This window comes from Oncorhynchus mykiss, chromosome 29 (assembly GCF_057628025.1).
Source record: "Oncorhynchus mykiss isolate SJ-2025 chromosome 29, ASM5762802v1, whole genome shotgun sequence".
Lineage (NCBI taxonomy): Eukaryota > Metazoa > Chordata > Actinopteri > Salmoniformes > Salmonidae > Oncorhynchus > Oncorhynchus mykiss.
In genome coordinates this window covers 4,350,514-4,377,282 of record NC_143050.1, presented here as the reverse complement: position 1 = coordinate 4,377,282, position 26,769 = coordinate 4,350,514, and the positions used below count along the sequence as shown (strand labels likewise).

The window sequence follows — 26,769 nt, the reverse complement described above, 5'->3', positions numbered from 1 at the left end:
ATGAGATAGTGTAATTGTGTAATTGAACAGTGAAGGGAACAGTGATGGGACAGTGAAGGGGCAGTGAAGGAGGCAGTGAAGGAGGCAGTGAAGGGACAGTAAAGGAGACAGTGAAGGAGACAGTGAAGGAGGCAGTGAAGGAGACAGTGAAGGGGACAGTGAAGGAGAGAGTGAAGGAGCCAGTGAAAGAGGACAGTGAAGGAGCCAGTGAAAGAGGACAGTGAAGGAGACAGTGAAGGAAACAGTGAAGGGGACAGTGAAAGGGGACAGTGAAGGAGAGAGTGAAGGAAAGAGTGAAGGAGCCAGTGAAAGAGAACAGTGAAGGAGCCAGTGAAGGAGAGAGTGAAGGAGCCAGTGAAAGAGGACAGTGAAGGAGCCAGTGAAGGAGAGAGTGAAGGAGCCAGTGAAAGAGGACAGTGAAGGAGCCAGTGAAGGAGAGAGTGAAGGAGCCAGTGAAAGGGGACAGTGAAAGGGGACAGTGAAAGGAGACAGATAATCTAAAGTATAATTTAGTCTGAAAGACATAAGGCGTAACCAGCACACATATTCATTTAAATAACAAATAAAAACGAAAAATGTTGAATTAAACAATGGGAATTAAACAACGTTCAAGCCTAGGAGCTGCGATACGACAGGCGGAATAAAAAGAGAGTGTTTGTAGCATCAATGTAAATGAATGACACAAAGCAGTTAAACAACAGCATTGCTGACAGTGTGAATGAAGGCGGCATATTTGAGGCACCGTGTAAACGTGAGGGTGTGTGGTTTACACACAGGGAATGGGTGTGTGTGTGTGTGTGTGTGAGTGTGTGTGTGTATGTGGCAACAGGGTGTGTGTGAGGAGGTGTTGAGGCGTTTAATAAGTCTGAAGTGGTCTCGGTGTCGGTGGATATGCAGATTCTCAGGGGTTTATTTCACATAAAATATGTAAAATTGAAAGAAAAGAAAATACAAAATAAAAGGCAACATCTCCAGACAGCCAGTAGAGGGCGCTGCCTTTAAAAACGAAGGCCGGCGTCAGAAACTAGGACGGTTAAAAAATATTTAAAAAAGTGTAGAAGAAGTGAAGGGTCGGAATGAAATGATTAAAAAAAGAGAACAGAAAGGCCAGCAGGGAAGAAGGGATGAGGGGAAAAGGAGAAGGTGGAGTTTTTCCACGGGGTTTCCTTAGTGACGCAGCAGGGGCAGTGGAGAGAGAGAGGGACAGAAGGAGAAAATGGAAAGAGAGAGAGAGAGAGAAAAAGGGAGAGAAAGAGGGGGCAGCATATCTCCCTCTGTAGTCTAAATAAAGTATAGAACGGGATGAAGAAAGAGATAAAGAGAATGAGAGGGGGAGATAGAGGAATAGAGACATAAAGACAGAGAGAAAGAGTGGGCAGCAGATCAGCGCCCTCTACAGTCTAGATAAAGTACTCCTTCTTCTCCTCAGCATGTGTGTTGCCCTCTGCGTTGATGATAGCTGTATCAGCATCGGGCGCGTCGTCCGCTCCTTTGGCCTCGTTGGTCAGGTACGTTCCTATTGGACAACAGACAGGAAAACAATACGTGAGGTATATTCCTATTGGAGAACAGACAGGTAAACAATACCTGAGGTCTATTCCTATTGGACAACAGACAGGAAGAGAACAGATGAGGTACGTTCCTATTGGACAACAGACAACAACGGTATGTTAAATAAACCTCTGACCACGATTTAATGCATAAACATGAGACACATATCCATGGTGGCTCTGTGCTAAACACAATGTAAAATACCAGTCCTCCAGTGTCCGATCTGGAGCGTAAAGTCACAAGCTCTGCTGGTGTAGCAACTTATAAGTACCAAAACACCTGGTCCAAAACCCCTGGTCTGCCCTAGAAAGACTATGTAAATTACGACTGCCAGAACGGACCCAATTCGTTTTTTAGATGCCCGGGAGGAAGAGGGGGACGGACAGACGTTTGTTTACTATGATCAAGTTTGAGCTCCATGTTGAATTATTTTAAAGTTCGCTACAAATCGAGATATTTAATTAAATACTGATCCATTCTGACTACTAGATATTTAATTAAATACTGATCCATTCTGACGACTACATATTTAATTAAATAGTGATCCATTCTGACTACTAGATATTTAATTAAATAGTGATCCATTCTGACTACTAGATATTTAATTAAATACTGATCCATTCTGACTACTAGATATTTAATTAAATAGTGATCCATTCTGACTGCTACATATTTAATTAAATACTGATCCATTCTGACTACTAGATATTTAATTAAATACTGATCCATTCTGACTACTAGATATTTAATTAAATAGTGATCCATTCTGACTACTAGATATTTAATTAAATAGTGATCCATTCTGACGACTACATATTTAATTAAATAGTGATCCATTCTGACGACTACATATTTAATTAAATACTGATCCATTCTGACTACTAGATATTTAATTAAATACTGATCCATTCTGACTACTAGATATTTAATTAAATACTGATCCATTCTGACTACTAGATATTTAATTAAATACTGATCCATTCTGACTACTAGATATTTAATTAAATACTGATCCATTCTGACTACTAGATATTTAATTAAATAGTGACCCATTCCGACTACTAGATATTTAATTAAATACTGATCCATTCTGACTACTAGATATTTAATTAAATAGTGACCCATTCCGACTACTAGATATTTAATTAAATACTGATCCATTCTGACTACTAGATATTTAATTAAATACTGATCCATTCTGACTACTAGATATTTAATTAAATAGTGATCCATTCTGACTACTAGATATTTAATTAAATACTGATCCATTCTGACTACTAGATATTTAATTAAATACTGATCCATTCTGACTACTAGATATTTAATTAAATACTGATCCATTCTGACTACTAGATATTTAATTAAATACTGATCCATTCTGACTACTAGATATTTAATTAAATACTGATCCATTCTGACTACTAGATATTTAATTAAATACTGATCCATTCTGACTACTAGATATTTAATTAAATACTGATCCATTCTGACTACTACATATTTAATTAAATAGTGACCCATTCTGACTACTAGATATTTAATTAAATAGTGACCCATTCTGACTACTAGATATTTAATTAAATAGTGACCCATTCTGACTACTAGATATTTAATTAAATAGTGATCCATTCTGACTACTAGATATTTAATTAAATAGTGATCCATTCTGACTACTAGATATTTAATTAAATAGTGACCCATTCTGACTACTAGATATTTAATTAAATAGTGACCCATTCTGACTACTAGATATTTAATTAAATAGTGACCCATTCTGACTACTAGATATTTAATTAAATAGTGATCCATTCTGACTACTAGATATTTAATTAAATACTGATCCATTCTGACTACTAGATATTTAATTAAATAGTGATCCATTCTGACTACTAGATATTTAATTAAATACTGATCCATTCTGACTACTAGATATTTAATTAAATACTGATCCATTCTGACTACTAGATATTTAATTAAATACTGATCCATTCTGACTACTAGATATTTAATTAAATAGTGATCCATTCTGACTACTAGATATTTAATTAAATACTGATCCATTCTGACTACTAGATATTTAATTAAATACTGATCCATTCTGACTACTAGATATTTAATTAAATACTGATCCATTCTGACTACTAGATATTTAATTAAATACTGATCCATTCTGACTACTAGATATTTAATTAAATACTGATCCATTCTGACTACTAGATATTTAATTAAATACTGATCCATTCTGACTACTAGATATTTAATTAAATACTGATCCATTCTGACTACTAGATATTTAATTAAATACTGATCCATTCTGACTACTACATATTTAATTAAATAGTGACCCATTCTGACTACTAGATATTTAATTAAATAGTGACCCATTCTGACTACTAGATATTTAATTAAATAGTGACCCATTCTGACTACTAGATATTTAATTAAATAGTGATCCATTCTGACTACTAGATATTTAATTAAATAGTGATCCATTCTGACTACTAGATATTTAATTAAATAGTGACCCATTCTGACTACTAGATATTTAATTAAATAGTGACCCATTCTGACTACTAGATATTTAATTAAATAGTGACCCATTCTGACTACTAGATATTTAATTAAATAGTGATCCATTCTGACTACTAGATATTTAATTAAATACTGATCCATTCTGACTACTAGATATTTAATTAAATAGTGATCCATTCTGACTACTAGATATTTAATTAAATACTGATCCATTCTGACTACTAGATATTTAATTAAATACTGATCCATTCTGACTACTAGATATTTAATTAAATACTGATCCATTCTGACTACTAGATATTTAATTAAATAGTGATCCATTCTGACTACTAGATATTTAATTAAATACTGATCCATTCTGACTACTACATTTTTAATTAAATACTGATCCATTCTGACTACTACATTTTTAATTAAATACTGATATATTCTGACTACATTTGTGGTCACACAGGACCACGTGCTGACACGGACCAATCACGAGCCTGTCAGACTACGAGGAGGCGCCATTCAACTCTCTCAGGCACAATGACAATGACTACATTGACCATGATCCTTTGCTAGTTACGGCCACTTTCAACACGATCCATTGTGCTTTTTTTTTGGTGCCATTCAGCAATATACTTCCATTTTCGGGAGTTTTCCATAGAAATACGTGGATGATGTCAGCGCCGTCACCATCTACTGGTTTTAGTGTCTAGGTAAAGTACCTCGTCATGGTCCTTCCCGCCGAATATAGGAACAATTGTCCTGAAACACCTGTTTGCCGATGGTCAGAGATAATCATTTTTATGACATGTGCTTCGTAATGTAGATTCAAAGAAAGCTGGGAGTTGAATGGCCAGGTGTGCTATTGTCAGGTGTGTTACACCTGATTATTTCATTGGGTTATAAACACTGGTTATACCTGGTTATTTCATTGGGTTATAAACACTGGTTATACCTGGAAAGGTGTGTTATTGTCAGGTGTGTTATACCTGGTTATACCTGGTTATTTGATTGGGTTATAAACACTGGTTATACTTGGAGAGGTGTGTTATTGTCAGGTGTGTTACACCTGGTTATACCTGGTTATTTCATTGGGTTATAAACACTGGTTATACTTGGAGAGGTGTGTTATTGTCAGGTGTGTTATACCTGGTTATACCTGGTTATTTCATTGGGTTATAAACACTGGTTATACTTGGAGAGGTGTGTTATTGTCAGGTGTGTTATACCTGGTTATACCTGGTTATTTCATTGGGTTATAAACACTGGTTATACTTGGAGAGGTGTGTTATTGTCAGGTGTGTTATACCTGGTTATACCTGGTTATTTCATTGGGTTATAAACACTGGTTATACTTGGAGAGGTGTGTTATTGTCAGGTGTGTTATACCTGGTTATACCTGGTTATTTCATTGGGTTATAAACACTGGTTATACTTGGAAAGGTGTGTTATTGTCAGGTGTGTTATACCTGGTTATACCTGGTATTTCATTGGGTTATAAACACTGGTTATACTTGGAGAGGTGTGTTATTGTCAGGTGTGTTATACCTGGTTATACCTGGTTATTTCATTGGGTTATAAACACTAGTTATACTTGGAGAGGTGTGTTATTGTCAGGTGTGTTATACCTGGTTATACCTGGTTATTTCATTGGGTTATAAACACTGGTAATACTTGCAGAGGTGCGTTATTGTCAGGTGTGTTATACCTGGTTATACCTGGTTATTTCATTGGGTTATAAACACTGGTTATACCTGGAGAGGTGTGTTATTGTCAGGTGTGTTATACCTGGTTATACCTGGTTATTTCATTGGGTTATAAACACTGGTTATACTTGGAGAGGTGTGTTATTGTCAGGTGTGTTATACCTGGTTATACCTGGTTATTTCATTGGGTTATAAACACTGGTTATACTTGGAGAGGTGTGTTATTGTCAGGTGTGTTATACCTGGTTATACCTGGTTATTTCATTGGGTTATAAACACTAGTTATACTTGGAGAGGTGTGTTATTGTCAGGTGTGTTATACCTGGTTATACCTGGTTATTTCATTGGGTTATAAACACTAGTTATACTTGGAGAGGTGTGTTATTGTCAGGTGTGTTATACCTGGTTATACCTGGTTATTTCATTGGGTTATAAACACTGGTTATACTTGGAGAGGTGTGTTATTGTCAGGTGTGTTATACCTGGTTATACCTGGTTATTTCATTGGGTTATAAACACTGGTTATACTTGGAGAGGTGTGTTATTGTCAGGTGTGTTATACCTGGTTATACCTGGTTATTTCATTGGGTTATAAACACTGGTTATAGTTGGAGAGGTGTGTTATTGTCAGGTGTGTTATACCTGGTTATACCTGGTTATTTCATTGGGTTATAAACACTAGTTATACTTGGAGAGGTGTGTTATTGTCAGGTGTGTTATACCTGGTTATACCTGGTTATTTCATTGGGTTATAAACACTAGTTATACTTTGAGAGGTGTGTTATTGTCAGGTGTGTTACACCTGGTTATACCTGGTTATTTCATTGGGTTATAAACACTGGTTATACCTGGAAAGGTGTGTTATTGTCAGGTGAGTTATACCTGGTTATACCTGGTTATTTCATTGGGTTATAAACACTGGTTATACCTGGAAAGGTGTGTTATTGTCAGGTGAGTTATACCTGGTTATACCTGGTTATTTCATTGGGTTATAAACACTGGTTATACCTGGAAAGGTGTGTTATTGTCAGGTGAGTTATACCTGGTTATACCTGGTTATTTCATTGGGTTATAAACACTAGTTATACCTGGAAAGGTGTGTTATTGTCAGGTGAGTTATACCTGGTTATACCTGGTTATTTCATTGGGTTATAAACACTGGTTATACCTGGAGAGGTGTGTTATTGTCAGGTGTGTTATACCTGGTTATACCTGGTTATTTCATTGGGTTATAAACACTGGTTATACTTGGAGAGGTGTGTTATTGTCAGGTGTGTTATACCTGGTTATACCTGGTTATTTCATTGGGTTATAAACACTGGTTATACCTGGAAAGGTGTGTTATTGTCAGGTGAGTTACCTTTATACCCGGCAATGCAGGTTTTTTATTTTTTATTTTATTTAACCTTTATTTAACTAGGCAAGTCAGTTAAGAACAAATTATTATTTACAATGACGGCCTAGGAACAGTGGGTTAACTGCCTTGTTCAGGAGCAGAACAGATTTTTACCTTGTCAGCTCGGGGATTTGCATCTTGCAACCTTTCGGTTACTAGTCCAACGCTCTAACCACTAGACTACGCTGCCGCCTCTACACTCTAACCACTAGGCTACTCTGCCGCCTCTACACTATAACCACTAGGCTACTCTGCCGCCTCTACACTCTAACCACTAGGCTACCCTGCCTCCTCTACACTCTAACCACTAGGCTACTCTGCCGCCTTTACACTCTAACCACTAGGCTACCTGCCGCCCCGCCACTCTAACCACTAGGCTACCTGTCGCCTCTACACTCTAACCACTAGGCTACCCTGCCACCTTTACACTCTAACCACTAGGCTACCCTGCCGCCTCTACACTCTAACCACTAGGCTACCCTGCCGCCTCTACACTCTAACCACTAGGCTACCCTGCCGCCTCTACACTCTAACCACTAGGCTACCCTGCCGCCTCTACACTCTAACCACTAGGCTACTCTGCCGCCTTTACACTCTAACCACTAGGCTACCCTGCCACCTCTACACTCTAACCACTAGGCTACCCTGCCGCCTCTACACTCTAACCACTAGGCTACCCTGCCGCCTCTACACTCTAACCACTAGGCTACCCTGCCGCCTCTACACTCTAACCACTAGGCTACCCTGCCTCCTCTACACTCTAACCACTAGGCTACCCTGCCGCCCCTCCACTCTAACCACTAGGCTACCTGCCACCTCTACACTCTAACCACTAGGCTGCCTGCCGCCCCTCCACTCTAACCACTAGGCTACCTGCCACTTCTACACTCTAACCACTAGGCTACCCTGCCTCCTCTACACTCTAACCACTAGGCTACCCTGCCGCCCCTCCACTCTAACCACTAGGCTACCTGCCACCTCTACACTCTAACCACTAGGCTACCTGCCGCCCCTCCACTCTAACCACTAGGCTACCTGCCGCCCCTCCACTCTAACCACTAGGCTACCTGCCGCCCCTCCACTCTAACCACTAGGCTACGCTGCCTCCCCTCCACTCTAACCACTAGGCTACCAGCCGCCCCTCCACTCTAACCACTAGGCTACCTGCCGCCCGTCCACTCTAACCACTAGGCTACCTGCCACCTCTACACTCTAACCACTGGGCTACCTGCCGCCCCTCCACTCTAACCACTAGGCTACGCTGCCACCCCGAGCGGCAGGTAACCCTGGTTATTTTAATTGGGCAACAAACACTGGTTATAGATGGTCAGGTGTGTTATTGTCAGGTGTGTTACCCTTATACCTGATATCTGGTTATAAAAGTAATAGAGTTGGTCAACTGTGTTATTAACAGGTGTGTTATTAACAGGTGACCTACCTTGATGTCTGACAGTGAACCTGATTATAAACAAACTGGATAGACAAAGAAAATAAGTCAGGTGTTTTACTACTGTCAGGTGTTTTACTACTAATGGTATCTTTATGTGTTTAACAGGTGTGTTTTATAACAGGTACTATCAGGTATGGTATCTTTATGTGTTTAACAGGTACTATCAGGTATGGTATCTTTATGTGTTTAACAGGTACTATCAGGTATGGTATCTTTATGTGTTTAACAGGTGTGTTTTATAACAGGTACTATCAGGTATGGTATCTTTATGTGTTTAACAGGTGTGTTTTATAAGAGGTACTATCAGGTATGGTATCTTTATGTGTTTAACAGGTACTATCAGGTATGGTATCTTTATGTGTTTAACAGGTACTATCAGGTATGGTATCTTTATGTGTTTAACAGGTACTATCAGGTGTGGTATCTTTATGTGTTTAACAGGTACTATCAGGTATGGTATCTTTATGTGTTTAACAGGTACTATCAGGTATGGTATCTTTATGTGTTTAACAGGTACTATCAGGTATGGTATCTTTATGTGTTTAACAGGTGTGTTTTATAACAGGTACTGTCAGGTATGGTATCTTTATGTGTTTAACAGGTGTGTTTTATAAGAGGTACTATCAGGTATGGTATCTTTATGTGTTTAACAGGTACTATCAGGTATGGTATCTTTATGTGTTTAACAGGTACTATCAGGTATGGTATCTTTATGTGTTTAACAGGTGTGTTTTATAACAGGTACTGTCAGGTATGGTATCTTTATGTGTTTAACAGGTGTGTTTTATAACAGGTACTATCAGGTATGGTATCTTTATGTGTTTAACAGGTACTATCAGGTATGGTATCTTTATGTGTTTAACAGGTACTATCAGGTATGGTATCTTTATGTGTTTAACAGGTGTGTTTTATAACAGGTACTATCAGGTATGGTATCTTTATGTGTTTAACAGGTGTGTTTTATAAGAGGTACTATCAGGTATGGTATCTTTATGTGTTTAACAGGTACTATCAGGTATGGTATCTTTATGTGTTTAACAGGTACTATCAGGTATGGTATCTTTATGTGTTTAACAGGTACTATCAGGTGTGGTATCTTTATGTGTTTAACAGGTACTATCAGGTATGGTATCTTTATGTGTTTAACAGGTGTGTTTTATAACAGGTACTGTCAGGTATGGTATCTTTATGTGTTTAACAGGTACTATCAGGTATGGTATCTTTATGTGTTTAACAGGTACTATCAGGTATGGTATCTTTATGTGTTTAACAGGTGTGTTTTATAACAGGTACTGTCATGTATGGTATCTTTATGTGTTTAACAGGTGTGTTTTATAAGAGGTACTATCAGGTATGGTATCTTTATGTGTTTAACAGGTACTATCAGGTATGTCATCTTTATGTGTTTAACAGGTACTGTCAGGTATAGTATCTTTATGTGTTTAACAGGTGTGTTTTATAACAGGTACTATCAGGTATGGTATCTTTATGTGTTTAACAGGTGTGTTTTATGACAGGTACTGTCAGGTATGGTATCTTTATGTGTTTAACAGGTACTATCAGGTATGGTATCTTTATGTGTTTAACAGGTACTATCAGGTATGGTATCTTTATGTGTTTAACAGGTAATATCAGGTATGGTATCTTTATGTGTTTAACAGGTACTATCAGGTATGTCATCTTTATGTGTTTAACAGGTACTGTCAGGTATAGTATCTTTATGTGTTTAACAGGTGTGTTTTATAACAGGTACTATCAGGTATGGTATCTTTATGTGTTTAACAGGTGTGTTTTATAACAGGTACTATCAGGTATGGTATCTTTATGTGTTTAACAGGTACTATCAGGTATGGTATCTTTATGTGTTTAACAGGTACTATCAGGTATGGTATCTTTATGTGTTTAACAGGTACTGTCAGGTATAGTATCTTTATGTGTTTAACAGGTGTGTTTTATAACAGGTACTATCAGGTATAGTATCTTTATGTGTTTAACAGGTGTGTTTTATAACAGGTACTATCAGGTATGGTATCTTTATGTGTTTAACAGGTGTGTTTTATAACAGGTACTATCAGGTATAGTATCTTTATGTGTTTAACAGGTGTGTTTTATAACAGGTACTATCAGGTATGGTATCTTTATGTGTTTAACAGGTACTATCAGGTATGGTATCTTTATGTGTTTAACAGGTGTGTTTTATAACAGGTACTATCAGGTATGGTATCTTTATGTGTTTAACAGGTACTATCAGGTATGGTATCTTTATGTGTTTAACAGGTGTGTTTTATAACAGGTACTATCAGGTATGGTATCTTTATGTGTTTAACAGGTGTGTTTTATAACAGGTACTATCAGGTATGGTATCTTTATGTGTTTAACAGGTACTATCAGGTATGGTATCTTTATGTGTTTAACAGGTGTGTTTTATAACAGGTACTATCAGGTATGGTATCTTTATGTGTTTAACAGGTGTGTTTTATAACAGGTACTATCAGGTATGGTATCTTTATGTGTTTAACAGGTGTGTTTTATAACAGGTACTATCAGGTATGGTATCTTTATGTGTTTAACAGGTACTATCAGGTATGGTATCTTTATGTGTTTAACAGGTGTGTTTTATAACAGGTACTATCAGGTATGGTATCTTTATGTGTTTAACAGGTGTGTTTTATAACAGGTACTATCAGGTATGGTATCTTTATGTGTTTAACAGGTGTGTTTTATAACAGGTACTATCAGGTATGGTATCTTTATGTGTTTAACAGGTGTGTTTTATAACAGGTACTGTCAGGTATGGTATCTTTATGTGTTTAACAGGTACTATCAGGTATGGTATCTTTATGTGTTTAACAGGTACTATCAGGTATGGTATCTTTATGTGTTTAACAGGTACTATCAGGTATGGTATCTTTATGTGTTTAACAGGTGTGTTTTATAACAGGTACTATCAGGTATGGTATCTTTATGTGTTTAACAGGTACTATCAGGTATTGTATCTTTATGTGTTTAACAGGTGTGTTTTATAACAGGTACTGTCAGGTATGGTATCTTTATGTGTTTAACAGGTACTATCAGGTATGTCATCTTTATGTGTATAACAGGTACTATCAGGTATGTCATCTTTATGTGTTTAACAGGTACTATCAGGTATGGTATCTTTATGTGTTTAACAGGTACTATCAGGTATGGTATCTTTATGTGTTTAACAGGTACTGTCAGGTATGGTATCTTTATGTGTTTAACAGGTGTGTTTTATAACAGGTACTATCAGGTATGGTATCTTTATGTGTTTAACAGGTACTATCAGGTATGGTATCTTTATGTGTTTAACAGGTACTATCAGGTATAGTATCTTTATGTGTTTAACAGGTACTATCAGGTATGGTATCTTTATGTGTTTAACAGGTACTATCAGGTATGGTATCTTTATGTGTTTAACAGGTACTATCAGGTATGGTATCTTTATGTGTTTAACAGGTACTATCAGGTATGGTATCTTTATGTGTTTAACAGGTACTATCAGGTATGGTATCTTTATGTGTTTAACAGGTACTATCAGGTATGGTATCTTTATGTGTTTAACAGGTGCTATCAGGTATGGTATCTTTATGTGTATTACATGTGTAGTGTATAACAGGTGTGTTTTATAAGAGGTACTATCAGGTATGGTATCTTTATGTGTTTAACAGGTGTGTTTTATAACAGGTACTATCAGGTATGGTATCTTTATGTGTTTAACAGGTACTATCAGGTATGGTATCTTTATGTGTTTAACAGGTACTATCAGGTATGGTATCTTTATGTGTTTAACAGGTGTGTTTTATAACAGGTACTGTCAGGTATGGTATCTTTATGTGTTTAACAGGTACTATCAGGTATGGTATCTTTATGTGTTTAACAGGTACTATCAGGTATGGTATCTTTATGTGTTTAACAGGTACTATCAGGTATGGTATCTTTATGTGTTTAACAGGTGTGTTTTATAACAGGTACTATCAGGTATGGTATCTTTATGTGTTTAACAGGTGTTTTTTATAACAGGTACTATCAGGTATGGTATCTTTATGTGTTTAACAGGTGTTTTTTATAACAGGTACTATCAGGTATGGTATCTTTGTGTTTAACAGGTGTGTTTTATAACAGGTACTATCAGGTATGGTATCTTTATGTGTTTAACAGGTGTGTTTTATAACAGGTACTATCAGGTATAGTATCTTTATGTGTATAACAGGTACTATCAGGTATGGTATCTTTATGTGTTTAACAGGTACTATCAGGTATGGTATCTTTAGGTGTTTAACAGGTACTATCAGGTATGGTATCTTTATGTGTTTAACAGGTGTGTTTTATAACAGGTACTGTCAGGTATGGTATCTTTATGTGTTTAACAGGTACTATCAGGTATGGTATCTTTATGTGTTTAACAGGTACTATCAGGTATGGTATCTTTATGTGTTTAACAGGTGTGTTTTATAACAGGTACTGTCATGTATGGTATCTTTATGTGTTTAACAGGTGTGTTTTATAAGAGGTACTATCAGGTATGGTATCTTTATGTGTTTAACAGGTACTATCAGGTATGTCATCTTTATGTGTTTAACAGGTACTGTCAGGTATAGTATCTTTATGTGTTTAACAGGTGTGTTTTATAACAGGTACTATCAGGTATGGTATCTTTATGTGTTTAACAGGTGTGTTTTATGACAGGTACTGTCAGGTATGGTATCTTTATGTGTTTAACAGGTACTATCAGGTATGGTATCTTTATGTGTTTAACAGGTACTATCAGGTATGGTATCTTTATGTGTTTAACAGGTAATATCAGGTATGGTATCTTTATGTGTTTAACAGGTACTATCAGGTATGTCATCTTTATGTGTTTAACAGGTACTGTCAGGTATAGTATCTTTATGTGTTTAACAGGTGTGTTTTATAACAGGTACTATCAGGTATGGTATCTTTATGTGTTTAACAGGTGTGTTTTATAACAGGTACTATCAGGTATGGTATCTTTATGTGTTTAACAGGTACTATCAGGTATGGTATCTTTATGTGTTTAACAGGTGTGTTTTATAACAGGTACTATCAGGTATGGTATCTTTATGTGTTTAACAGGTACTATCAGGTATGGTATCTTTATGTGTTTAACAGGTGTGTTTTATAACAGGTACTATCAGGTATGGTATCTTTATGTGTTTAACAGGTGTGTTTTATAACAGGTACTATCAGGTATGGTATCTTTATGTGTTTAACAGGTACTATCAGGTATGGTATCTTTATGTGTTTAACAGGTGTGTTTTATAACAGGTACTATCAGGTATGGTATCTTTATGTGTTTAACAGGTGTGTTTTATAACAGGTACTATCAGGTATGGTATCTTTATGTGTTTAACAGGTGTGTTTTATAACAGGTACTATCAGGTATGGTATCTTTATGTGTTTAACAGGTACTATCAGGTATGGTATCTTTATGTGTTTAACAGGTGTGTTTTATAACAGGTACTATCAGGTATGGTATCTTTATGTGTTTAACAGGTGTGTTTTATAACAGGTACTATCAGGTATGGTATCTTTATGTGTTTAACAGGTGTGTTTTATAACAGGTACTATCAGGTATGGTATCTTTATGTGTTTAACAGGTGTGTTTTATAACAGGTACTGTCAGGTATGGTATCTTTATGTGTTTAACAGGTACTATCAGGTATGGTATCTTTATGTGTTTAACAGGTACTATCAGCTATGGTATCTTTATGTGTTTAACAGGTACTATCAGGTATGGTATCTTTATGTGTTTAACAGGTGTGTTTTATAACAGGTACTATCAGGTATGGTATCTTTATGTGTTTAACAGGTACTATCAGGTATTGTATCTTTATGTGTTTAACAGGTGTGTTTTATAACAGGTACTGTCAGGTATGGTATCTTTATGTGTTTAACAGGTACTATCAGGTATGTCATCTTTATGTGTATAACAGGTACTATCAGGTATGTCATCTTTATGTGTTTAACAGGTACTATCAGGTATGGTATCTTTATGTGTTTAACAGGTACTATCAGGTATGGTATCTTTATGTGTTTAACAGGTACTGTCAGGTATGGTATCTTTATGTGTTTAACAGGTGTGTTTTATAACAGGTACTATCAGGTATGGTATCTTTATGTGTTTAACAGGTACTATCAGGTATGGTATCTTTATGTGTTTAACAGGTACTATCAGGTATAGTATCTTTATGTGTTTAACAGGTACTATCAGGTATGGTATCTTTATGTGTTTAACAGGTACTATCAGGTATGGTATCTTTATGTGTTTAACAGGTACTATCAGGTATGGTATCTTTATGTGTTTAACAGGTACTATCAGGTATGGTATCTTTATGTGTTTAACAGGTACTATCAGGTATGGTATCTTTATGTGTTTAACAGGTACTATCAGGTATGGTATCTTTATGTGTTTAACAGGTGCTATCAGGTATGGTATCTTTATGTGTATTACATGTGTAGTGTATAACAGGTGTGTTTTATAAGAGGTACTATCAGGTATGGTATCTTTATGTGTTTAACAGGTGTGTTTTATAACAGGTACTATCAGGTATGGTATCTTTATGTGTTTAACAGGTACTATCAGGTATGGTATCTTTATGTGTTTAACAGGTACTATCAGGTATGGTATCTTTATGTGTTTAACAGGTGTGTTTTATAACAGGTACTGTCAGGTATGGTATCTTTATGTGTTTAACAGGTACTATCAGGTATGGTATCTTTATGTGTTTAACAGGTACTATCAGGTATGGTATCTTTATGTGTTTAACAGGTACTATCAGGTATGGTATCTTTATGTGTTTAACAGGTGTGTTTTATAACAGGTACTATCAGGTATGGTATCTTTATGTGTTTAACAGGTGTTTTTTATAACAGGTACTATCAGGTATGGTATCTTTATGTGTTTAACAGGTGTTTTTTATAACAGGTACTATCAGGTATGGTATCTTTGTGTTTAACAGGTGTGTTTTATAACAGGTACTATCAGGTATGGTATCTTTATGTGTTTAACAGGTGTGTTTTATAACAGGTACTATCAGGTATAGTATCTTTATGTGTATAACAGGTACTATCAGGTATGGTATCTTTATGTGTTTAACAGGTACTATCAGGTATGGTATCTTTAGGTGTTTAACAGGTACTATCAGGTATGGTATCTTTATGTGTTTAACAGGTACTGTCAGGTATGGTATCTTTATGTGTTTAACAGGTACTATCAGGTATGGTATCTTTATGTGTTTAACAGGTACTATCAGGTATGGTATCTTTATGTGTTTAACAGGTACTATCAGGTATGGTATCTTTATGTGTTTAACAGGTACTATCAGGTATGGTATCTTTATGTGTTTAACAGGTGTGTTTTATAACAGGTACTATCAGGTATAGTATCTTTATGTGTTTAACAGGTACTATCAGGTATGGTATCTTTATGTGTATAACAGGTACTATCAGGTATGGTATCTTTATGTGTATAACAGGTAATATCAGGTATGGTATCTTTATGTGTTTAACAGGTGTGTTTTATAACAGGTACTGTCAGGTATAGTATCTTTATGTGTTTAACAGGTACTATCAGGTATGGTATCTTTATGTGTATAACAGGTAATATCAGGTATGGTATCTTTATGTGTTTAACAGGTACTATCAGGTATGGTATCTTTAGGTGTTTAACAGGTACTATCAGGTATGGTATCTTTATGTGTTTAACAGGTGTGTTTTATAACAGGTACTATCAGGTATGGTATCTTTATGTGTTTAACAGGTAATATCAGGTATGGTATCTTTATGTGTTTAACAGGTACTATCAGGTATGGTATCTTTATGTGTATAACAGGTACTATCAGGTATGGTATCTTTATGTGTTTAACAGGTACTATCAGGTATGGTATCTTTATGTGTTTAACAGGTACTATCAGGTATGGTATCTTTATGTGTTTAACAGGTGTGTTTTATAAGAGGTACTATCAGGTATGGTATCTTTATGTGTTTAACAGGTACTATCAGGTATGTCATCTTTATGTGTTTAACAGGTGTGTTTTATAAGAGGTACTATCAGGTATGGTATCTTTATGTGTTTAACAGGTACTATCAGGTATGGTATCTTTATGTGTTTAACAGGTACTATCAGGTATGGTATCTTTATGTGTTTAACAGGTACTATCAGGTATGGTATCTTTATGTGTTTAACAGGTACTATCAGGTATGGTATCTTTATGTGTTTAACAGGTGTGTTTTATAACAGGTACTATCAGGTATGGTATCTTTATGTGTTTAACAGGTGTGTTTTATAACAGGTACTATCAGGTATGGTATCTTTATGTGTTTAACAGGTACTATCAGGTATGGTATCTTTATGTGTTTAACAGGTACTATCAGGTATGGTATCTTTATGTGTTTAACAGGTGTGTTTTACAACAGGTACTATCAGGTATGTCATCTTTATGTGTTTAACAGGTGTGTTTTATAAGAGGTACTATCAGGTATGGTATCTTTATGTGTTTAACAGGTACTATCAGGTATGGTATCTTTATGTGTTTAACAGGTGTGTTTTATAACAGGTATTATCAGGTATGTTATCTTTATGTGTTTAACAGGTGTGTTTTATAACAGGTACTATCAGGTATGGTATCTTTATGTGTTTAACAGGTACTATCAGGTATGGTATCTTTATGTGTTTAACAGGTACTATCAGGTATGGTATCTTTATGTGTTTAACAGGTACTATCAGGTATGGTATCTTTATGTGTTTAACAGGTGTGTTTTATAACAGGTACTATCAGGTATAGTATCTTTATGTGTTTTACAGGTACTATCAGGTATTGTATCTTTATGTGTTTAACAGGTACTATCAGGTATGGTATCTTTATGTGTTTAACAGGTACTATCAGGTATGGTATCTTTATGTGTTTAACAGGTGTGTTTTATAACAGGTACTGTCAGGTATGGTATCTTTATGTGTTTAACAGGTGTGTTTTATAAGAGGTACTATCAGGTATGGTATCTTTATGTGTTTAACAGGTACTATCAGGTATGTCATCTTTATGTGTTTAACAGGTACTGTCAGGTATAGTATCTTTATGTGTTTAACAGGTGTGTTTTATAACAGGTACTATCAGGTATGGTATCTTTATGTGTTTAACAGGTGTGTTTTATAACAGGTACTATCAGGTATGGTATATTTATGTGTTTAACAGGTGTGTTTTATAACAGGTACTATCAGGTATGGTATCTTTATGTGTTTAACAGGTACTATCAGGTATAGTATCTTTATGTGTTTAACAGGTACTATCAGGTATGGTATCTTTATGTGTTTAACAGGTACTATCAGGTATGGTATCTTTATGTGTTTAACAGGTACTATCAGGTATGGTATCTTTATGTGTTTAACAGGTGTGTTTTATAACAGGTACTATCAGGTATGGTATCTTTATGTGTTTAACAGGTGTGTTTTATAACAGGTACTATCAGGTATGGTATCTTTATGTGTTTAACAGGTGTGTTTTATAACAGGTACTATCAGGTATGGTATCTTTATGTGTTTAACAGGTACTATCAGGTATGGTATCTTTATGTGTTTAACAGGTGTGTTTTATAACAGGTACTATCAGGTATGGTATCTTTATGTGTTTAACAGGTGTGTTTTATAACAGGTACTATCAGGTATGGTATCTTTATGTGTTTAACAGGTACTATCAGGTATGGTATCTTTATGTGTTTAACAGGTGTGTTTTATAACAGGTACTATCAGGTATGGTATCTTTATGTGTTTAACAGGTGTGTTTTATAACAGGTACTATCAGGTATGGTATCTTTATGTGTTTAACAGGTGTGTTTTATAACAGGTACTATCAGGTATGGTATCTTTATGTGTTTAACAGGTACTATCAGGTATAGTATCTTTATGTGTTTAACAGGTACTATCAGGTATGGTATCTTTATGTGTTTAACAGGTACTATCAGGTATGGTATCTTTATGTGTTTAACAGGTACTATCAGGTATGGTATCTTTATGTGTTTAACAGGTGTGTTTTATAACAGGTACTATCAGGTATGGTATCTTTATGTGTTTAACAGGTGTGTTTTATAACAGGTACTATCAGGTATGGTATCTTTATGTGTTTAACAGGTGTGTTTTATAACAGGTACTATCAGGTATGGTATCTTTATGTGTTTAACAGGTACTATCAGGTATGGTATCTTTATGTGTTTAACAGGTGTGTTTTATAACAGGTACTATCAGGTATGGTATCTTTATGTGTTTAACAGGTGTGTTTTATAACAGGTACTATCAGGTATGGTATCTTTATGTGTTTAACAGGTGTGTTTTATAACAGGTACTATCAGGTATGGTATCTTTATGTGTTTAACAGGTGTGTTTTATAACAGGTACTATCAGGTATGGTATCTTTATGTGTTTAACAGGTGTGTTTTATAACAGGTACTGTCAGGTATGGTATCTTTATGTGTTTAACAGGTACTATCAGGTATGGTATCTTTATGTGTTTAACAGGTACTATCAGGTATGGTATCTTTATGTGTTTAACAGGTACTATCAGGTATGGTATCTTTATGTGTTTAACAGGTACTATCAGGTATGGTATCTTTATGTGTTTAACAGGTGTGTTTTATAACAGGTACTATCAGGTATGGTATCTTTATGTGTTTAACAGGTACTATCAGGTATTGTATCTTTATGTGTTTAACAGGTGTGTTTTATAACAGGTACTGTCAGGTATGGTATCTTTATGTGTTTAACAGGTACTATCAGGTATGGTATCTTTATGTGTTTAACAGGTACTATCAGGTATAGTATCTTTATGTGTTTAACAGGTACTATCAGGTATGGTATCTTTATGTGTTTAACAGGTACTATCAGGTATGGTATCTTTATGTGTTTAACAGGTACTATCAGGTATGGTATCTTTATGTGTTTAACAGGTGTGTTTTATAACAGGTACTATCAGGTATGGTATCTTTATGTGTTTAACAGGTGTGTTTTATAACAGGTACTATCAGGTATGGTATCTTTATGTGTTTAACAGGTGTGTTTTATAACAGGTACTATCAGGTATGGTATCTTTATGTGTTTAACAGGTGTGTTTTATAACAGGTACTATCAGGTATGGTATCTTTATGTGTTTAACAGGTGTGTTTTATAACAGGTACTGTCAGGTATGGTATCTTTATGTGTTTAACAGGTACTATCAGGTATGGTATCTTTATGTGTTTAACAGGTACTATCAGGTATGGTATCTTTATGTGTTTAACAGGTACTATCAGGTATGGTATCTTTATGTGTTTAACAGGTACTATCAGGTATGGTATCTTTATGTGTTTAACAGGTGTGTTTTATAACAGGTACTATCAGGTATGGTATCTTTATGTGTTTAACAGGTACTATCAGGTATTGTATCTTTATGTGTTTAACAGGTGTGTTTTATAACAGGTACTGTCAGGTATGGTATCTTTATGTGTTTAACAGGTACTATCAGGTATGGTATCTTTATGTGTTTAACAGGTACTATCAGGTATAGTATCTTTATGTGTTTAACAGGTACTATCAGGTATGGTATCTTTATGTGTTTAACAGGTACTATCAGGTATGGTATCTTTATGTGTTTAACAGGTACTATCAGGTATGGTATCTTTATGTGTTTAACAGGTGTGTTTTATAACAGGTACTATCAGGTATGGTATCTTTATGTGTTTAACAGGTGTGTTTTATAACAGGTACTATCAGGTATGGTATCTTTATGTGTTTAACAGGTGTGTTTTATAACAGGTACTATCAGGTATGGTATCTTTATGTGTTTAACAGGTACTATCAGGTATGGTATCTTTATGTGTTTAACAGGTGTGTTTTATAACAGGTACTATCAGGTATGGTATCTTTATGTGTTTAACAGGTGTGTTTTATAACAGGTACTATCAGGTATGGTATCTTTATGTGTTTAACAGGTGTGTTTTATAACAGGTACTATCAGGTATGGTATCTTTATGTGTTTAACAGGTGTGTTTTATAACAGGTACTATCAGGTATGGTATCTTTATGTGTTTAACAGGTGTGTTTTATAACAGGTACTATCAGGTATGGTATCTTTATGTGTTTAACAGGTACTATCAGGTATGGTATCTTTATGTGTTTAACAGGTGTGTTTTATAACAGGTACTATCAGGTATGGTATCTTTATGTGTTTAACAGGTGTGTTTTATAACAGGTACTGTCAGGTATGGTATCTTTATGTGTTTAACAGGTACTATCAGGTATGGTATCTTTATGTGTTTAACAGGTACTATCAGGTATGTCATCTTTATGTGTTTAACAGGTACTATCAGGTATGGTATCTTTATGTGTTTAACAGGTACTATCAGGTATGGTATCTTTATGTGTTTAACAGGTGTGTTTTATAACAGGTACTATCAGGTATGGTATCTTTATGTGTTTAACAGGTACTATCAGGTATGGTATCTTTATGTGTTTAACAGGTACTATCAGGTATAGTATCTTTATGTGTTTAACAGGTACTATCAGGTATGGTATCTTTATGTGTTTAACAGGTACTATCAGGTATGGTATCTTTATGTGTTTAACAGGTACTATCAGGTATGGTATCTTTATGTGTTTAACAGGTACTATCAGGTATGGTATCTTTATGTGTTTAACAGGTACTATCAGGTATGGTATCTTTATGTGTTTAACAGGTACTATCAGGTATGGTATCTTTATGTGTTTAACAGGTGCTATCAGGTATGGTATCTTTATGTGTATTACATGTGTAGTGTATAACAGGTGTGTTTTATAAGAGGTACTATCAGGTATGGTATCTTTATGTGTTTAACAGGTGTGTTTTATAACAGGTACTATCAGGTATGGTATCTTTATGTGTTTAACAGGTACTATCAGGTATGGTATCTTTATGTGTTTAACAGGTACTATCAGGTATGGTATCTTTATGTGTTTAACAGGTGTGTTTTATAACAGGTACTATCAGGTATGGTATCTTTATGTGTTTAACAGGTGTTTTTTATAACAGGTACTATCAGGTATGGTATCTTTATGTGTTTAACAGGTGTTTTTTATAACAGGTACTATCAGGTATGGTATCTTTATGTGTTTAACAGGTGTGTTTTATAACAGGTACTATCAGGTATGGTATCTTTATGTGTTTAACAGGTGTGTTTTATAACAGGTACTATCAGGTATAGTATCTTTATGTGTATAACAGGTACTATCAGGTATGGTATCTTTATGTGTTTAACAGGTACTATCAGGTATGGTATCTTTAGGTGTTTAACAGGTACTATCAGGTATGGTATCTTTATGTGTTTAACAGGTACTGTCAGGTATGGTATCTTTATGTGTTTAACAGGTACTATCAGGTATGGTATCTTTATGTGTTTAACAGGTACTATCAGGTATGGTATCTTTATGTGTTTAACAGGTGTGTTTTATAACAGGTACTATCAGGTATGTCATCTTTATGTGTTTAACAGGTGTGTTTTATAAGAGGTACTATCAGGTATGGTATCTTTATGTGTTTAACAGGTACTGTCAGGTATGGTATCTTTATGTGTTTAACAGGTACTATCAGGTATGGTATCTTTATGTGTTTAACAGGTACTATCAGGTATGGTATCTTTATGTGTTTAACAGGTGTGTTTTATAACAGGTATTATCAGGTATGTTATCTTTATGTGTTTAACAGGTGTGTTTTATAACAGGTACTATCAGGTATGGTATCTTTATGTGTTTAACAGGTACTATCAGGTATGGTATCTTTATGTGTTTAACAGGTACTATCAGGTATGGTATCTTTATGTGTTTAACAGGTACTATCAGGTATGGTATCTTTATGTGTTTAACAGGTACTATCAGGTATGGTATCTTTATGTGTTTAACAGGTACTATCAGGTATGGTATCTTTATGTGTTTAACAGGTGTGTTTTATAACAGGTATTATCAGGTATGGTATCTTTATGTGTTTAACAGGTACTATCAGGTATAGTATCTTTATGTGTTTTACAGGTACTATCAGGTATGGTATCTTTATGTGTTTAACAGGTACTATCAGGTATGGTATCTTTATGTGTTTAACAGGTACTATCAGGTATTGTATCTTTATGTGTTTAACAGGTACTATCAGGTATAGTATCTTTATGTGTTTTACAGGTACTATCAGGTATGTTATCTTTATGTGTTTAACAGGTACTATCAGGTATGGTATCTTTATGTGTTTAACAGGTAATATCAGGTATGGTATCTTTATGTGTTTAACAGGTACTATCAGGTATGGTATCTTTATGTGTTTAACAGGTGTGTTTTATAACAGGTACTATCAGGTATGGTATCTTTATGTGTTTAACAGGTACTATCAGGTATGGTATCTTTATGTGTTTAACAGGTACTATCAGGTATGGTATCTTTATGTGTTTAACAGGTACTATCAGGTATGGTATCTTTATGTGTTTAACAGGTACTATCAGGTATGGTATCTTTATGTGTTTAACAGGTACTATCAGGTATAGTATCTTTATGTGTTTTACAGGTACTATCAGGTATGGTATCTTTATGTGTTTAACAGGTACTATCAGGTATGGTATCTTTATGTGTTTAACAGGTACTATCAGGTATGGTATCTTTATGTGTTTAACAGGTACTATCAGGTATGGTATCTTTATGTGTTTAACAGGTACTATCAGGTATGGTATCTTTATGTGTTTAACAGGTGTGTTTTATAAGAGGTACTATCAGGTATGGTATCTTTATGTGTTTAACAGGTACTATCAGGTATGGTATCTTTATGTGTTTAAAAGGTACTATCAGGTATGGTATCTTTATGTGTTTAACAGGTACTATCAGGTATGGTATCTTTATGTGTTTAACAGGTACTATCAGGTATGGTATCTTTATGTGTTTAACAGGTACTATCAGGTATGTTATCTTTATGTGTTTAACAGGTACTATCAGGTATGGTATCTTTATGTGTTTAACAGGTACTATCAGGTATGGTATCTTTATGTGTTTAACAGGTACTATCAGGTATGGTATCTTTATGTGTTTAACAGGTGTGTTTTATAACAGGTATTATCAGGTATGGTATCTTTATGTGTTTAACAGGTACTATCAGGTATAGTATCTTTATGTGTTTTACAGGTACTATCAGGTATGGTATCTTTATGTGTTTAACAGGTACTATCAGGTATGGTATCTTTATGTGTTTAACAGGTACTATCAGGTATCGTATCTTTATGTGTTTAACAGGTACTATCAGGTATAGTATCTTTATGTGTTTTACAGGTACTATCAGGTATGTTATCTTTATGTGTTTAACAGGTACTATCAGGTATGGTATCTTTATGTGTTTAACAGGTAATATCAGGTATGGTATCTTTATGTGTTTAACAGGTACTATCAGGTATGGTATCTTTATGTGTTTAACAGGTGTGTTTTATAACAGGTACTATCAGGTATGGTATCTTTATGTGTTTAACAGGTACTATCAGGTATGGTATCTTTATGTGTTTAACAGGTACTATCAGGTATGGTATCTTTATGTGTTTAACAGGTACTATCAGGTATGGTATCTTTATGTGTTTAACAGGTACTATCAGGTATGGTATCTTTATGTGTTTAACAGGTACTATCAGGTATAGTATCTTTATGTGTTTTACAGGTACTATCAGGTATGGTATCTTTATGTGTTTAACAGGTACTATCAGGTATGGTATCTTTATGTGTTTAACAGGTAATATCAGGTATGGTATCTTTATGTGTTTAACAGGTACTGTCAGGTATGGTATCTTTATGTGTTTAACAGGTACTATCAGGTATAGTATCTTTATGTGTTTAACAGGTACTATCAGGTATAGTATCTTTATGTGTTTAACAGGTGTGTTTTATAACAGGTACTGTCAGGTATGGTATCTTTATGTGTTTAACAGGTACTATCAGGTATGGTATCTTTATGTGTTTAACAGGTACTATCAGGTATGGTATCTTTATGTGTTTAACAGGTACTATCAGGTATGGTATCTTTATGTGTTTAACAGGTACTATCAGGTATGGTATCTTTATGTGTTTAACAGGTGTGTTTTATAACAGGTACTATCAGGTATGTTATCTTTATGTGTTTAACAGGTGTGTTTTATAAGAGGTACTATCAGGTATGGTATCTTTATGTGTTTAACAGGTGTGTTTTATAAGAGGTACTATCAGGTATGGTATCTTTATGTGTTTAACATGTACTATCAGGTATGGTATCTTTATGTGTTTAACAGGTACTATCAGGTATGTTATCTTTATGTGTTTAACAGGTACTATCAGGTATGGTATCTTTATGTGTTTTATAAGAGGTACTATCAGGTATGGTATCTTTATGTGTTTAACAGGTACTATCAGGTATGGTATCTTTATGTGTTTAACAGGTACTATCAGGTATGGTATCTTTATGTGTTTAACAGGTGTGTTTTATAACAGGTACTATCAGGTATGGTATCTTTATGTGTTTAACAGGTACTATCAGGTATGGTATCTTTATGTGTTTAACAGGTAATATCAGGTATGGTATCTTTATGTGTTTAACAGGTGTGTTTTATAAGAGGTACTATCAGGTATGGTATCTTTATGTGTTTAACAGGTACTATCAGGTATGGTATCTTTATGTGTTTAACAGGTACTATCAGGTATGGTATCTTTATGTGTTTAACAGGTACTATCAGGTATGGTATCTTTATGTGTTTAACAGGTACTATCAGGTATGGTATCTTTATGTGTTTAACAGGTACTGTCAGGTATGGTATCTTTATGTGTTTAACAGGTACTATCAGGTATAGTATCTTTATGTGTTTAACAGGTACTATCAGGTATGGTATCTTTATGTGTTTAACAGGTACTATCAGGTATGGAATCTTTATGTGTTTAACAGGTACTATCAGGTATGTTATCTTTATGTGTTTAACAGGTACTATCAGGTATGGTATCTTTATGTGTTTAACAGGTGTGTTTTATAAGAGGTACTATCAGGTATGGTATCTTTATGTGTTTAACAGGTACTATCAGGTATGGTATCTTTATGTGTTTAAAAGGTACTATCAGGTATGGTATCTTTATGTGTTTAACAGGTACTATCAGGTATGGTATCTTTATGTGTTTAACAGGTACTATCAGGTATGGTATCTTTATGTGTTTAACAGGTACTATCAGGTATGTTATCTTTATGTGTTTAACAGGTACTATCAGGTATGGTATCTTTATGTGTTTAACAGGTACTATCAGGTATGGTATCTTTATGTGTTTAACAGGTACTATCAGGTATGGTATCTTTATGTGTTTAACAGGTACTATCAGGTATGGTATCTTTATGTGTTTAACAGGTACTATCAGGTATGGTATCTTTATGTGTTTAACAGGTACTATCAGGTATGGTATCTTTATGTGTTTAACAGGTGTGTTTTATAACAGGTACTATCAGGTATGTCATCTTTATGTGTTTAACAGGTGTGTTTTATAAGAGGTACTATCAGGTATGGTATCTTTATGTGTTTAACAGGTACTATCAGGTATGGTATCTTTATGTGTTTAACAGGTACTATCAGGTATGGTATCTTTATGTGTTTAACAGGTACTATCAGGTATGGTATCTTTATGTGTTTAACAGGTACTATCAGGTATGGTATCTTTATGTGTTTAACAGGTACTATCAGGTATGGTATCTTTATGTGTTTAACAGGTGTGTTTTATAACAGGTATTATCAGGTATGGTATCTTTATGTGTTTAACAGGTACTATCAGGTATAGTATCTTTATGTGTTTTACAGGTACTATCAGGTATGGTATCTTTATGTGTTTAACAGGTACTATCAGGTATGGTATCTTTATGTGTTTAACAGGTACTATCAGGTATCGTATCTTTATGTGTTTAACAGGTACTATCAGGTATAGTATCTTTATGTGTTTTACAGGTACTATCAGGTATGTTATCTTTATGTGTTTAACAGGTACTATCAGGTATGGTATCTTTATGTGTTTAACAGGTAATATCAGGTATGGTATCTTTATGTGTTTAACAGGTACTATCAGGTATGGTATCTTTATGTGTTTAACAGGT

The 26,769-nt window shown here is 34.8% G+C and overlaps 1 protein-coding gene across 4 annotated transcripts in view; it reads right to left on the bottom strand.

The window, feature by feature from the left end:
- Positions 1–880: 880 nt before the first annotated feature.
- LOC110510278 (cell adhesion molecule 2) overlaps positions 881–26,769 on the bottom strand; it is a 763,418-nt gene continuing 737,529 nt past the window's right edge. For all 4 annotated transcript variants that reach the window (XM_036967531.2, XM_036967528.2, XM_036967529.2 and 1 more), the window contains one exon: positions 881–1,516. In XM_036967531.2, coding sequence (XP_036823426.1) covers positions 1,401–1,516 — 116 coding nt within the window. In that variant the 3' untranslated portion in view covers positions 881–1,400. The remainder of the gene's footprint in view (positions 1,517–26,769) is intronic.